We start from the raw sequence: 14,260 nt of genomic DNA, 5'->3' as shown, positions 1-14,260 counted from the left end.
TTTAGGTATTTAAGAGACTTTATCAGTGGATGTGCAGGTGCTCAGGGACTTTAGGCACCTACAGGGTTAAGCAGCAGCTGAGGACCTAAATTTTGGACTAAGGAGTCTAAAGCAATAGTTAGGCACCTAAATTCCTTTATGGATCTAGCCCTTAGTGCCTAGAAATAAACAGACAGATCCATATTAAGGCACCTAAAGAAGAGCTTGATACTGCTCCTCCTGAAGCCAGTAGCAAAACTCTCATTGATTTCAGTGGTGTAAAATTGGACCCAAGGTGGTCTGTTTTTAAAGATGCTAGGCACCCACTACTCCTACTCAAGTCGACAGCAGAGAAAGGGTAAAATTATTATTAACATTTAAAATTTGTATATGGTGTATTGCAGTGGAAAGTTACCTTATTCATCTCTGCATCTTCCTGAAAACCTTTCTTATGGCATAGGAACACTTTAGACATCCATTTTTTTATTCTGAGTAAGAGATAAAGCAAAGATTTTGGAGTTGGCACTAGGTTGAAGGGTACAGGAAGAGTTCTCCCCTCTTCAAAGTAGGAAAACCAGAGTTTAGCCCTAGCAAACTTCCATTCCACATCAGCATCATCCTGTAAGACAGAAATATGACTATCAAAACAATGCTAACAATGTCTTCATTATTAAAATTACCCTAGCCAATGGCATTTGTGTTTTGAACAAGAATGGCTGACATGAATACCAAGCAGATCAAATTACTATTTTTACCACTGAAGAAATGAAACATTAATTATACAAATTGTTTGTTAATCTGAGAAAAGCAAAGGAATAGACCTAGGAAAAGGTAAATTTAGTTTGACTATCAGCTCCCTCATAGTGAGTGCTATTAGTTTGTAAAAAGTGTCTCAAGAGAGGCCCTATCCTTTGACACTTTTCGAAATTAGACTGGAGAAAAGTAAAGGCCTCATAAGCATATGCTTAACTTTAAGCTTGATGTGGATTTTTGAACACATGCATAAATGCTTCGTTGAACAGGGATGGATTTAAGCACATGCTTCAAATAGAGCATAAGACATAAAACTGACCATTTGTAGGAATTAAATATTCCATGGCACTTTTTCTAAGATTAACCACATTTTCCTGCTTAATTTCCAATTTGCTTCCATTACAGTACATTCTATCTAAATTTCTCTCGCATTTTCAGTTGGATGCAGCATCCTTTCTTACTTTCTGTCCTATAAACAGCTGCTGAGTTCTGTCCCAGAGATAAGCACATTTCAGTGGTCAGTGAAGTGGCTGCTCTGTATCCCTTAACTATATTTTTTGCAGGCATGTGGTTTGAGACTAAGTGAATATCTGTAAAATGCTATGGGATCTCTGAATAAAAAGTGTCACATAAGGGGTGCCATTAAAAATTAAACATTTACCACAGTATAGTGTCAATACTTAGTGGTGACATATTCTAAATATAAAAAACACTATAGGAAAGTCATTTGTGAAATACACTATTTTGTTCACTTCTGAGTGGCATACATTGCTAGTGTAAAGGAGTAACAGTAAAAACAAAACACAATTAGACAACAATATAAGTCAAACCCTACAGTTCCACTTAGTACTCACACCAGTAGAAACACCATTGAATTCAAAGTGAGTTTTGCTTGTGCAAGGACTCAAGGATTTGATATTATTCTCCTCTTGAGTGCAGCAGATGAGCATTGCCAATGATCATACACAAAGACTCTGGCACTGGGCTAAGTTATTTTAAGGCACACGTATCTGCCCCTTCCTTCATCATTTAATACACAGGTCAATTTTTAAGACTAGATATGGTTTAAAGATTTCACAATCTGTACTTTTTGGATAAAATTAAATTGCTCAATTTTCTTTATCCTTTCCTTTTGTTTCATTTTTGACATTTGGTTTGTGGCATGGCTGGAGACAGTAGAATGTCGTAAGGCCCTCCGAAGTGCTTTCAATATGACCCGTAAGGAAAGAGAGATATTTCCCTGATCATGAGTTTCCTTAGAATGCAGATGAATTTTCAATTTACTTTAACTGTATTTACAGAACAAAATGTGTTCAGTAATTCTAATTTATGTTCACTGCAGGACAGTGTAAATTTCAACTTGATTTTTTTCTCATTGTCATTTTTGTTGAAGGGGTGGGGTCAGCCCTGTAAGTTATGATTATCCATCTACCTCTTGCAGAAGTCATGCTTGATATCTCCTAACTTTGTGGTGGTGGCCCTTCCAGAACTAATCTGCTGAGCCAATTTGCTAAAGACCAATGATAATCAAATTCTGTATATTACGCAAACTAGTGAGGTTCTTACCCACGAAAGCTTATGCTCCCAATACTTCTGTTAGTCTTAAAGGTGCCACAGGACCCTCTGTTGCTTTTTACAGATTCAAACTAACACGGCTACCCCTCTGATACTAGATTTATGCAGACTCCAGTATGCAAAATAAATACATAAATAAATACTTCATTTGTGCATCTTTGTCAACAATCTACTCAAAGTCACATGGGAAACCTAAGTTGTTCCTAAACTTACTTAAAGCTGGGCTCCTCTAATTTAAATACATTTTTATTCTAAATTTATTCTCTGACCAAAGTGGTACCCAACTCTCTTTGCCAACAGAGAAGGTATTTTTGATTTTTAATGTGATATAGATCTCATTATTTCAAGTAAGCTTGGCATCATGGTTTTTACAGTTCAGTGTTAAAACAATTGTATTGCTGTGTTCACTGGGGTCCTAACAAAATGACAGGTCACAGTGTCACTAAAGTGTGAAGGAGGCAGCAAAGCCACCTTTGCATTCCCTCAGTCCTGGGGCCAGCAAAGAGCCAGCCTGGTTCTCTCTGCCAGACCCCTTTTCTCCCAGAAACACCCTTGAAGCTGGATGATGAGAGACAAGATGGCTATGCTGGCGCTGTGTCAAATCGGGATTCCCTTTACAAAATGGTTAAACCAGCTTTCAAGCTGCTTTGGGCCACTGGAGTCATCCCTAGCAGCCAGAGTGGACTCCAGAAAGGGCCTGATATTTATAAGCATAGGTATGAGCATAATAATGGGTAAGTATGGGGTAATTAATCTCGTCTCAATTACCAGGATCCTTTATTATGGCGTTCCTTCTAACCTTCATCCATAAAATGCCTGTGTTATATCTTTTGGAAAGTTATTGTTCTTCCACTTCTATGCAATAAAGGGGAAAAATAGAAGAAGAAACTCTTTTAACCAGATAAATTATGTATCTATGTTAGGTACTTATATAGCCCCCATTACCGAAATATCAGAATGTCTCCCAATTTTTAAAGTATTTATCCTCATTGAGGGAGGGGATGCTATTATTCCCATTTTACAGATGGAGAACTGAGGCACAGAGACACCACAGGTCAGATCCACAAAGGGACTTAGGTGCCTAAAATCCAGTTTTAGATACCACTATGATCCACAAAAAAACCCACTTGATTGTGGCCTAACCCTGTAGGTTCCTAAATTTACTTACTAAATTTTCACTGTAAACGTTCCCTACATGGCTACATTTCTGTCTTTGGGCATGCATACTGAAGCCTCACTCTAGGCATCTGGATGCCCCTCTAATGCCGAAGCCTCAGTGTGATGCACAAACCAGGAGAAGATAGGCAGAGAAAATCTATCTTGCCTGCAGGGCCTGATCGGAGCACACCCAACTCCACCCCAAATGGCGAGGATGGAGAAGGTCTACCTCCTTTGTAACTTTTAGTCCCGCATTAGGGTACTCACTCAGGATGTGGAAGACCCTGATTCAATTCCCCGCTGTAACTGATGGGGCAAAGGATTGGAAAAGGGGTCCCCAACTCTCAGCTGAATGTCCTAGCTACTGGACTATGAGATGCTCTGATGTTGGTCTCTCTCAATCTCTCCAAATGAAGTTGTTCCACTTTAATTAAATATTAATTGGGAGAAAGAAAGAGTGAGATCACTTTATTGTGAGAAGTTATTCTTAAACATTTATAAGGTGATCTGGCCCTTTATTTCCCACAACACCAAAAGGTTTGTGTGGATTTTTACCTGTTTATTCCATTGAAGATTCTGTTTAGTAGGGAAAAAAGCTGAGTTGCTGACAATTTAAAATGATATATTGGATTTGCCTATAGGCTGAATGCATATGAATGACGATTCCCTTCTAACAGAAAGAATAGGGGCACCACTCAAATAATAATTTGAATTTAGAGATGGAAAAGACTTGCAAGATCAGCTAATACATCCCTCTGGAGCACTGTTCTATATTTTTTTTAGTACATTGTCCAGTCTAGTTCTTACTGTTCCAAGCAATGGAGCTACATCACTTTCAGCTACTTTCAATTTCACCACCAACAATTTGGAAGGAATGTATAGAGCTTATCTAATCCAAAAATAACTCCAGGTTGTTTCTCTGTAACAAAGATATATCTATGTCAAGAAAATAAGTGTTTGTCATAATGTGTGTTTTCTTATACACTAAACCTCAATGAGATATAACCAGTCAAATATAATTATAAAATATAGTTTTACCTCAATCTCCTGGAAAGAGCTGTTGATCATTGCAATTAGCATGTTCAATAAAACAATGACCATAGTAACATTATAGACTCCATAAAGGACATAACCAATATTCTCAATAAATTTGTGTTTATAATTGATGACAACTGATTTCACTTCGGAAAGTCCGAATATAGCCCAGAACAATGTCTTAAAACTTTCTTCAACTCTGAAAGGAAAAACAGAACATGGTCATATGCTACTGTAAAAGATTTATAAAAACTGTTCTCATAAACAAGTCACTGCTATTTACCTACCATATAAACTTCTCCTGAATGAAACTGTAGAAGTCTGATCTTACTGATATTATCCATCATACACTGAATGTAATAAGCACTCCCATTAGAAACTGATTCATAATAAAAGAGTTTCAATTTTAAGGCATAAAAGATAAAGCCAACTACTTTAGTTAATTATACTGGTAAATCAAGGCCTGAATATACCCAGCAGGCAGGAGAGAGGAGGAGAGCAAAGAACCAGAGGTTGCAGTGCACAGGAGGAAAGAAGTTCATTCACAGGATCTACCTTAGAAGGGAGATTAATACAAAGGGACATGATAAAAGTATATAAAATAATGAATGGTGCAGAGAAGGTAGACTGGGAACTTCTGTTCTCCTCATCTCCTAATACAAGAAGATGGGGACTGTCAATGAAATTAAAAACCGATAAAAAGAAATAAGTTTTCATACACATTTGATTAAACTGTGAAACTCACTGACACAGGAAGTTTTTGTGGCCAAGAATTTAAGATTAAAAATGGGATTGATATTTTATATAGAGATCAAGACTATCCAGAGTTGTTATAATTAAATAACAAACATTTTGGAAGGGATATTAAACATCACGTTTCAGGGTTTAAGCCAATCTCTAACTATTAGACATCAGGATCAGACCTCTTGGGGAGGAGGGGAGGACGATCAGATAATCCCACATCTACCTACAGAGCAGTTCTTACACCTCCCTCTGAAGCAGCTGGTTTTGGCCACTACTGGAGACAGAATATTGGATTGAATGGAACTTGAATCTGATCCAATCTAGCAATTGCTATGTTCCTACATCCTCCTCAGCTGTGGGTAATGGTTCTCTTTTGCATTCTGCTGAAATTTCCTTTGAAAAAAGTGAAACTGGCGCACAGCTGGCATATGAAGCCTATGTTAGTTTAAGCAGCTGCAACTCATGGAGAAGCCTCTGGGCCAAACCAGGGGTGACGTAAGTAGCAGTGTAGGTAAATTGGTATCCATGACAAAGCAGCACAACTTGCACTGATTTGGCATTCTTTGGGTCTGCAAAATGAGAGTGACTTGTAGGCAGAAGGGTAGGAGGGTAACTGTAGAAAAAACAGCAACTAACATTGGCATGGCAAAGGAAGCCTCTACCTTAATTTACACCAGCACCATTCCCAGCACAGCTCTCCTGGGGTCAGGTTTAAACCTGATGAAAACATGCCACCTCTTGTGCTGAACCCTACCTATTTTATTCAGCCGAGTATTGATCATTATTTATATTGCGGTAGCATCTACCATCCCCTATCATGGATCAGGCTTGGATCATTGTTCTAGATGCCTTTTGTAACAAAGAGCTGGCCCTTTCCCCAGAAAGCATACAATCTCAGTCCAATTTATGTTCAATGGAGTCGCTCCAGATATGCCCCAGTGGCACTGAGATAAAAATCTTATCCTTGATTTCAATTATATCTTAGTGGCACCAGGTCTACAGAGAAAGTTACCACTCATTACAAGAGCAAGAGATTTAATAAAAGATGGGAATCTTATACCACACATTATGACACTTAGTACATTAATGCATTCAGTTCAAGTAGCTCTCCTTCTACAAAAGATGTGCAATTGTTAACATTTAAACAGGAGTAATACTTACGTTGTGAATGCTTCGTTTTGTTTGGCCCCACGGTAGTAGGAATAGAGATTAAACATTCCTATCATGAAGGCCACAAACACCATGATAAATATTACCATGAACTTGAAGATGTCTTTCACAGTTCTGCCAAGTGATATCTGTAGAGGTCCAAAGCTTTCATTGGCTGGGAGAATGTAGGCTATTCTGGAGAAACTTAAAACAACAGCAATTGCGTACAGGCCTTCAGATATGATTTGTGGATCAGATGGATCCCAGTTTATTCTGGCTAGAAATAAAAGATGAGAGTTTCTTGTAACTGGGCTGAAGTATACTTTAGGCTATTCATGGGATTATTCTCTTTTGGTTAGAAAAGAAAGAGTGGCCCAGATCCTTTGCTAGTGTAACCTGGCACTGAAATCAATAGAGTTATGCAGCTGGGGTGCTGGCTCGCTCTTTAGTTTTTCTTTTACCATACTTGAAAAAGAAATGCAATGCAGCCACTTATAAAGAGGGAGGCCAATTTTCAGACTTGGGTGCCGAAATGAGAGCACCAGATTATGCACCTAAAATATACACATGAGTGAAAACACTGATTGCTCTCAGGACTCAGCTGCTTAGTAGCATGGGCCCCTACCTGCCAATGTGAGTGCCCAAACTGAGCCCACAGCAATGATTTTTTAACAGTGCTCAGCAAACTCCTTGCGTGAAGATCCTGCCATCAACCAAGGCTAGAGAAAGAAACATGCTTTCTCAAGTCTAACACAGAAATGGGCTAGTTGCCCCAACACCTAATGCCCCTGAACAACAACATTTCAAAACATCCTTATATATAACACAGAAAATGACGTTCCTGTCCCAGGAACTCAGTGGAGAGCTAACATTTAAGCAACACAATAAATAAATGAATGACTCACTGGGTGAATTTACACATGGCATGGACTCATTTAGATTATGTACATTTGCTTGTGAACAGGGCCTTTTTTAGATGTAGTTCATTTCTTGTAATTACATATCTGTTCAGCAAATTTCTGAGCTCCTGCCTGGGGATTTAATTGCATGCAGCATTCTAAAACCAAGAGGTTGGACCCTTACTTTAAGTGCAAAATGGAATGCAACCTTAACTATGAAATCACAACTGGCACCTCTATAATACTGATGTCAATTGAAGCTCCGCTAATACAGTTCTATAGCATGGACTAGAGAGAAGAATTTTCCTTGGCAACTTTAGAAATCCAGTGCAACTTAGACACTGGTCCCTGTTTGTAAAGGCAATAGTTTGCTGTAATTTATAATTGAATTCATGTTTAACTAGCTGTTTTTAATAATTTCCCACAGCTGGAAGTTTTAATCCATGTTCATACTTCAAAAATTTATTTTTAGTGCTCTATAGCACATTTATTCATCATACTGCTTTTATACATCCTGGGTAATGAAGTAAGTCATCCTGCTATGTACCAGCAGAAGTGTGTTCGAGATACTGGTATAAACAAACATCACACCTAATGTAATGAAGAGAGTAAAAATAAAGTTGGGTGAAAAATTAATCCAATGTGATTGAGAGACTACATAAAGAATTAGAAACTTATTAACATAGAAACAATTCTTCTTCGTCCTATATTTAAGTCTGCATTCTGTGAATTCAACTCACCCAACGTGTAGTATTTTGTGTTGGGATCCAATGTTGCAGTTGCCAAGTCCCTCATATCTTTATCTGCATCAACAATGCCCTGGGCTCTGGAAGCATGCCAAAATGCCATAAACCTTGCAATGAATGATGCTGCAAAAATGGCTAACATACCAAAATCAAGCATATTCCATAACTCAAACAGATATTCCTTGGGCCCTTGAGACCAAATTTCTTTACATTCAGACCATATCATGCCTGCGTAAGAGAGAAGAAAGAATATACTTCATTCATTTTTAACTTCAGATTCATCCTCTTTAATATTATATTATGAATAGGATGTGCTCTTGGAAGCAGTCAAACTGGAAAGCATTTTGGCTTAAATATTCTGAATTCCTTTTTGATGTGCAAATCATACACTTAAACAGAGAATGAAGGAAAATTAATTGTGTCTCTCCCATTCCAACAGGAGGGCTAATTCTTTTCTCATGATAGTTTTATATTGGTGTATCTCCACTGACTTCCCAGGAATTTACCCCAGTGTAAGGGACAAAAGACTGCTTACATACTCACATGAGTATTTCACTGACTTCAGTTAATAATGGGACTCCTCACATGAAATTCACCTCTGTACAGAGAACAAGCACAAAGCTTGTGCTTCAGTTAAACTAGTTTGAGGGCTTATGTGGGAATTAAGTGATGCATGGGCATTGTGCTTGCTTTATGGATTTTCAATCATGTGAGTAAATCAAAGCTGCTTTAAAACACTAACCCATACAAAAATGGTTGACACGAAGTATAATTTAGGTAAGTTCTACAGACTGCGTTAAGCAGGAGGTCAGACTAGACGATCACAACTATGCTAAATTTTGATTAGTGTTGGCCTCTCATTATCATTCTCAGTATGAACAATAAACTTCCTGTGAGAAGCAACATCAGCAATACAGACAGTTGCTGGTCATTACTAGAGGCCAGATGACCTACAGTAGATCAGCACAGTAGCACATGAAGCTAATGTGACATGTTATCAATTCCCTCTGCTTGACCATCTGAAAAATAATTGAAGGAAGCTGTTTTTCTTTGGATAAAGTAAAAGGACAGATATGCTGCCTTTTATATCTTTATCAAGGGCTGTGCGCATGTGTCAGCAAAATCTTTTTTTCTAGCTGTTTGAAAGGTAACTTAAAAATGTATTAATAAAAACATGTCATGGGAAAACCACTGTGTGTTTCAGATGTGACACTCAAATCCTCTTTACACGTTTGTGTGTGAGGATCTAATAGCAGAATGGGCCTGATCCAGTGTTCCTTAAAGTGATTTGAGTTGTTATATGGGCTCAATTCAACAAATTCTTGTTCATGTAAATAAGCCCTTTCTCATGCATGTAATAATATTATTCTTACATACTGGTTTTTGTCTGTATAGCTCAAAGTGCTGTACAAAGGATAGTATCATTATCCTCATTTTACAGAGGGGGAAAATGGAGGCACAGAGCAGTTAAGTGATTTGCTCAAGGTTAAACAGCAGGCCAGTTGCAGAACCAGGAATAGAAGCTGTGTTCTCATTAAAATTCACTGGATACTTCTTGTCTTCCATGAGACTGCCTGCATAAGTAATGACCAGTCACATAGGTAAGGAGAAGGCTTAATATTTCTCAAATAAAATAAGGGAAAGTTTGTATTTGTTCATTTACCCAAAAGCCATCAAATAATATTCAGGTACCATAGGCATGCAGTCTATCAGTATCCTGCATCCTTTTTCATTACCTTATTTTAAAGGTAAGAAGAAAATACCCTTTGTTATAGCTATGAAATAGCCTTGTTGGTTTCTGGACAATAACGCACACTATAGTCATTTTACCAATGATTTACTATAGTTATCAAATTATTTTGTGTAGGACATTTTCAGTTAGTTTTCAGTTAGTTATTTTTCAGTTAGTGTCAATTAAAACCTCACCCAGAGTAACTGTTTAAAATGCAATATATGTGACATCCATATAAGATCATGGCAGTAACTCATTTTTGATGAACATTTACTTGTATTATATGATAGGTACCACAATGAAGTATTAGACAATCATTTCACACAGTTTTGCTCCTAAATCAGATTACAATATATAGGTTTAATTAATACAATTAAAGTTCTTAGACTGAATAATTTATTTATTCATTTATTACTAGATGAATTATGTTTATATAAAGCTATGAAATATAAGTGCTATATAATTTACATGCTATACTACTATATATTCATTTATTTGGTTAAATATTATAAAGTAAAGAGATTGTTAGTGCTTTTTAGACTATAAAAATGACGATATATGGTATGGCACTGATTTTAATCACGGAAAGGCCATAAAATGCTGATAGCCTCTGATATATAGACTCCCTAATTTACTTAAGCATCCTCCTTAAAAAGTAAAAATAATTAAATTAGTGTCTCTATATTAAGTTTTGCTGAACAGAACTCTAGCTAGACTGAAACGATGAGTCTAACTGATGTGTTGAATAGAGGACAGAAAGAACCATGTCACTTCAGTTAAGGGTAGGAGTTTTTAAATGAAAGTCAGTTCAATGGGATTTAGGCTGGTTCTGTAAGACAACGCTCTAAACACTTGGGATTTGAAAGAGAACCACTCTAAGTTACATACTATTTATGCATCACCCTGACATGTCTTTAGGAGAAAGAAGTATTTGTTCAGTTCTGATGTTCTAATTATGCTTTACACTGAATGCTTGACATACTTAATATCAACTGTGACATTGCACGAAAGCTAGATTTTTCCTCAATAATTAGTGCATTTGCACAGAAAAAGGCTAGAAAAGCATTTGTTAAAATTAAAAAATATTCAAATTATGTCTCACTCTTTTTTGGCGCCTTATTTTGTTTTCATGTGTCATCATTTTTTATTTTATTATGGCTAGGGGCCTCAAAGGCTGGAAGGGGCCCAGGCCTTTCTGGACCTCTGAGAGGGCCTGGTCAGTAGGGAATTCCCCATATAAACACAGAGAAATATATGACTTCAATACAGTCTTTCTTAGGCAAAACTCCAACTTCCATTGATTTCAGTAGGAGTTTGCTTAAGTAAAAACTGCAGGATCATGGGTCTATATAGCTTGGTTTTCGGTTTCTCTTATGACTGATTTTGCTAAGGATGAATCCTGGCATCCTTACTCACCCTGAGTAGTACTCTACTCCATTGAACTCAATGGGTCCATTCAGGGTACTTTTCAACATATGTGACGGTGGCAGAATTTGCCCTGTAATATTTAGGAGGATCGATTTCTCCTCCTCTTAAGTTGAGCAATACCTTATTTCACAAAAGTCCTATTTGTTTTAATGGGATTATTTGCACAATAAGATACTACTCAATACAGAGGCGGAGATCCTTAATATGGTAAACTCATTCCATGGGAATGGAATATTGAATTAATAATATGTACCCTATAGAGGCCGACTGCAAAGAAAATGAAAGATGCAGATGTGTTCTCCTTGTGTTTTGTACTTTTTCCATGTAAGACTGGTAGCAGTTACTGGTGTGTAACTGGAATTCAGCCCCGTTGCCATCACTGCAAGACAGAATTCCAATTGAAAATTAATCTTTACCTATTACCCAAGAGATAATGAGCATCTCCATCCACGAGAAGCTGGATGTTTTCATTCTGAACAGCTGTTTTGCATGATCTGTTCTAGTTTCATTAGGTAGGAGTTTGGTGCCATCAAATCTGTCAGATGCATTCATGACTAGCAGACCAAGAAAAATTGTGAAAGAGGCTGCGTGTGCTACAAACTTCATAAATGGTCCACGCATTATCCTCCCCAGCTGCAACACAAAACAAAACACAAACAAATTCTATCAACTTTTTAAAAGTACATTTATGTCAAAATCGCAGTAAATAAAGACGATGAAAATATATACACACTGTGATATCATAATGAAATTTACCTTGTAAAAATGTCTATTTATTGGCTAACTTCAGAAACAAGAGGAACAATTTTGCTATTAAATGTCAGTATTCTTCTTTACCTATATAGCAATGTTTAAAAATATTACTATAATTCTTTCTTGCGCTTCTTTGCATCTATTATCATAGCTCATCAAGAGAAATATTCATTGTTACGGGAAAGTTTCTTTTAATTTTCATTCTTGAGATCCTTAAGAAGCAGCAAAGGAAATGGAAGAAATATTGTATAGTTTGGTAAGTAGGAACACTGAAATATCAGTGGGGCTACAATAGAGATGGGGACACCAGATTTTGGTTTGATGTAGTATTCAACTTAGTGGGCAGGATCAGGATAGCAAAAGCAGTTTTTCTGACCTGCCTTGCCTTTTGGTTTTTAACATTTAAACAGACCCCAAAAGGTTGTGTTTACACTTCTGTAGCTTCTCACATTCTTTCTTGATTCTCTTAATGGAAATTTCCTTAAACACCCACCAACAGAGATGACTACACCTTGAACAGACGTTTAGATTGATTCAGCATGACACTAAACAAAATTGAAAATTCATGTAAGCCCACACCCATCTAGGCTATTAAAATAGCTATTTTAAAGGGATTGGTAACTTCTTGCATTCCTCTCATCAGTCCTAATGAATTAATCCAGTTGCATGCTGGGCACAAAATGCCTATCTTATTTTGGGTCATGACAGCCACTGCCTGTGCCAAAATAGGTGAAGAATTCAAAGCAAGCCTCAAGGGGTCATTGGCTGAAATAGTTAGTATTGGTGGCCACTGAAAAAGGTAAGGAGAGGCCACAAGCATTAGTTACTATAAGTAGTTATTTAGAATTATTATTTCCAGGTCCAAGTCAGACTTCAGCCAACATCAAACTGAAATTTAAATAACCAAGGAATAAGAGGTCAGTGAAGGATACAGTAGTAGCATAGATAAAACACAGATAACTTACTGAAAAAGATAGTCATATCTAAAAATAATATTATTAAAGGAACACTGTCAAGGTTAGTAGGCCCAAAATTTGACCTCTCTACTCTTCTACATATCCTTTTGCAAATCCATGCAATTCATTATGTATTTCCAAACCCCCATAAAATTACTTTGTCTTTTTCCTAAAAATAATCAATTTCCTCAGCCTCATGAGGTGCCCTACAACAACAGTTTATTCTGTGTGCAGTGTGACGCGAAAGGACACTTCTTACAGGTTTCATTTTCAAACTTCCCCTGAGGGGTTTATAAACAACAGTGAGTAAAACAGATTTTGAGAATGATAAACAAAATACCTTGACAGTGTCCTTTTACATGCATTATCTGCCTGTGTTCACAAACGAGGATGGGACTGGGAGACAGATGCCAGAAAAAGACATACCCAGGAAAGAAGCAGAAATATTGAAGGAAATCAGGTTAATGCCAGAATACCTGATAAAGAAATTAAAAAAAAAACAACCTAAAAGATTGACAAAGCCCCCCGCTCCCCAGAAAACAGAAAAAATCTTTACTAGATGTAATTAAAAACTCACTGGAAATAAAATAGGCTACAGACCGCCTGGAGGGGTTTTTTTGACACCTACATTTGGGAAGTGACCAGAGCTGGTCTAGGAATAGAAGTTTTGTAACTTTGACTCTACCTGTGGAGAAGATGCAGGACAGAAAACATAAATTAAGGACAGAATGGGGAAACAGAAAGACAGGGCTTGAAACCAGAGCTTACTGCACTGAATATGCACTGAATTTAATAGGAATTGAGGGCATGCAGCATCACATAAGATTGGACAATAAATCTTGGTAGATGACATGGATATAGAAATGTGAAATGACACTTTCCAATGGTGAACAAGGAACAAAACACTTGGTTGCAAAAAGGTAGAGGACATGCTTTTTAGGGTGATCCCTTCAAGCTTCTCTTATAGAATCATAGACTCATAGAACTGGAAGGGATCTCGAGAGGTCATCTAGTCCAATCCCCTGCACTAAAGGCAGGACTAAGTATTATCTAGACCATCCCTGACAGGTGTTTGTCCAACCTGCACTTAAAAACCCCCAATGATGGAGATTCCACAACCTCCCTAGGCAATTAATTCCAGTGCTTAAACACTCTGACAGTTAGGAAGCTTTTCCTAATGTCCAATCTAAACTGTCCTTGCTGCAATTTAAGCCCATTGCTTTTTGTCCTGTCCTCAGAGTTTAAGAAGAACAATTTTTCTCCCTCCTCCCTTGTAACAACCTTTTATGTACTTGAAAACTGTTATGTCCCCTCTCAGTCTTCTCTTCTCCAGACTAAACAAATGCATTTCTT

The 14,260-nt window shown here is 37.3% G+C and overlaps 1 protein-coding gene across 4 annotated transcripts in view; it reads right to left on the bottom strand.

Annotated features, from left to right (window-relative positions):
* Positions 1-14,260, bottom strand: part of TRPC6 (transient receptor potential cation channel subfamily C member 6) — a 161,235-nt gene that overhangs the window by 23,188 nt on the left and 123,787 nt on the right. For all 4 annotated transcript variants that reach the window (XR_004644173.1, XR_004644174.1, XR_004644172.1 and 1 more), the window contains 5 exons: positions 11,615-11,831; positions 8,033-8,266; positions 6,406-6,670; positions 4,504-4,699; positions 395-598 (listed from right to left, as the gene is read on the bottom strand). Coding sequence is in view for 1 of the 4 variants with exons in the window: in XM_034758902.1 (XP_034614793.1) it covers positions 395-598; positions 4,504-4,699; positions 6,406-6,670; positions 8,033-8,266; positions 11,615-11,831 (1,116 nt within the window). In the remaining 3 variants the exon portion in view is untranslated. The remainder of the gene's footprint in view (positions 1-394; positions 599-4,503; positions 4,700-6,405; positions 6,671-8,032; positions 8,267-11,614; positions 11,832-14,260) is intronic.

Source organism: Trachemys scripta, chromosome 1, assembly GCF_013100865.1.
Source record: "Trachemys scripta elegans isolate TJP31775 chromosome 1, CAS_Tse_1.0, whole genome shotgun sequence".
NCBI classification, from domain to species: Eukaryota; Metazoa; Chordata; order Testudines; family Emydidae; genus Trachemys; species Trachemys scripta.
Note: the sequence above shows the minus strand (reverse complement) of the source record. Positions and strands in the feature narration are given on the sequence as shown.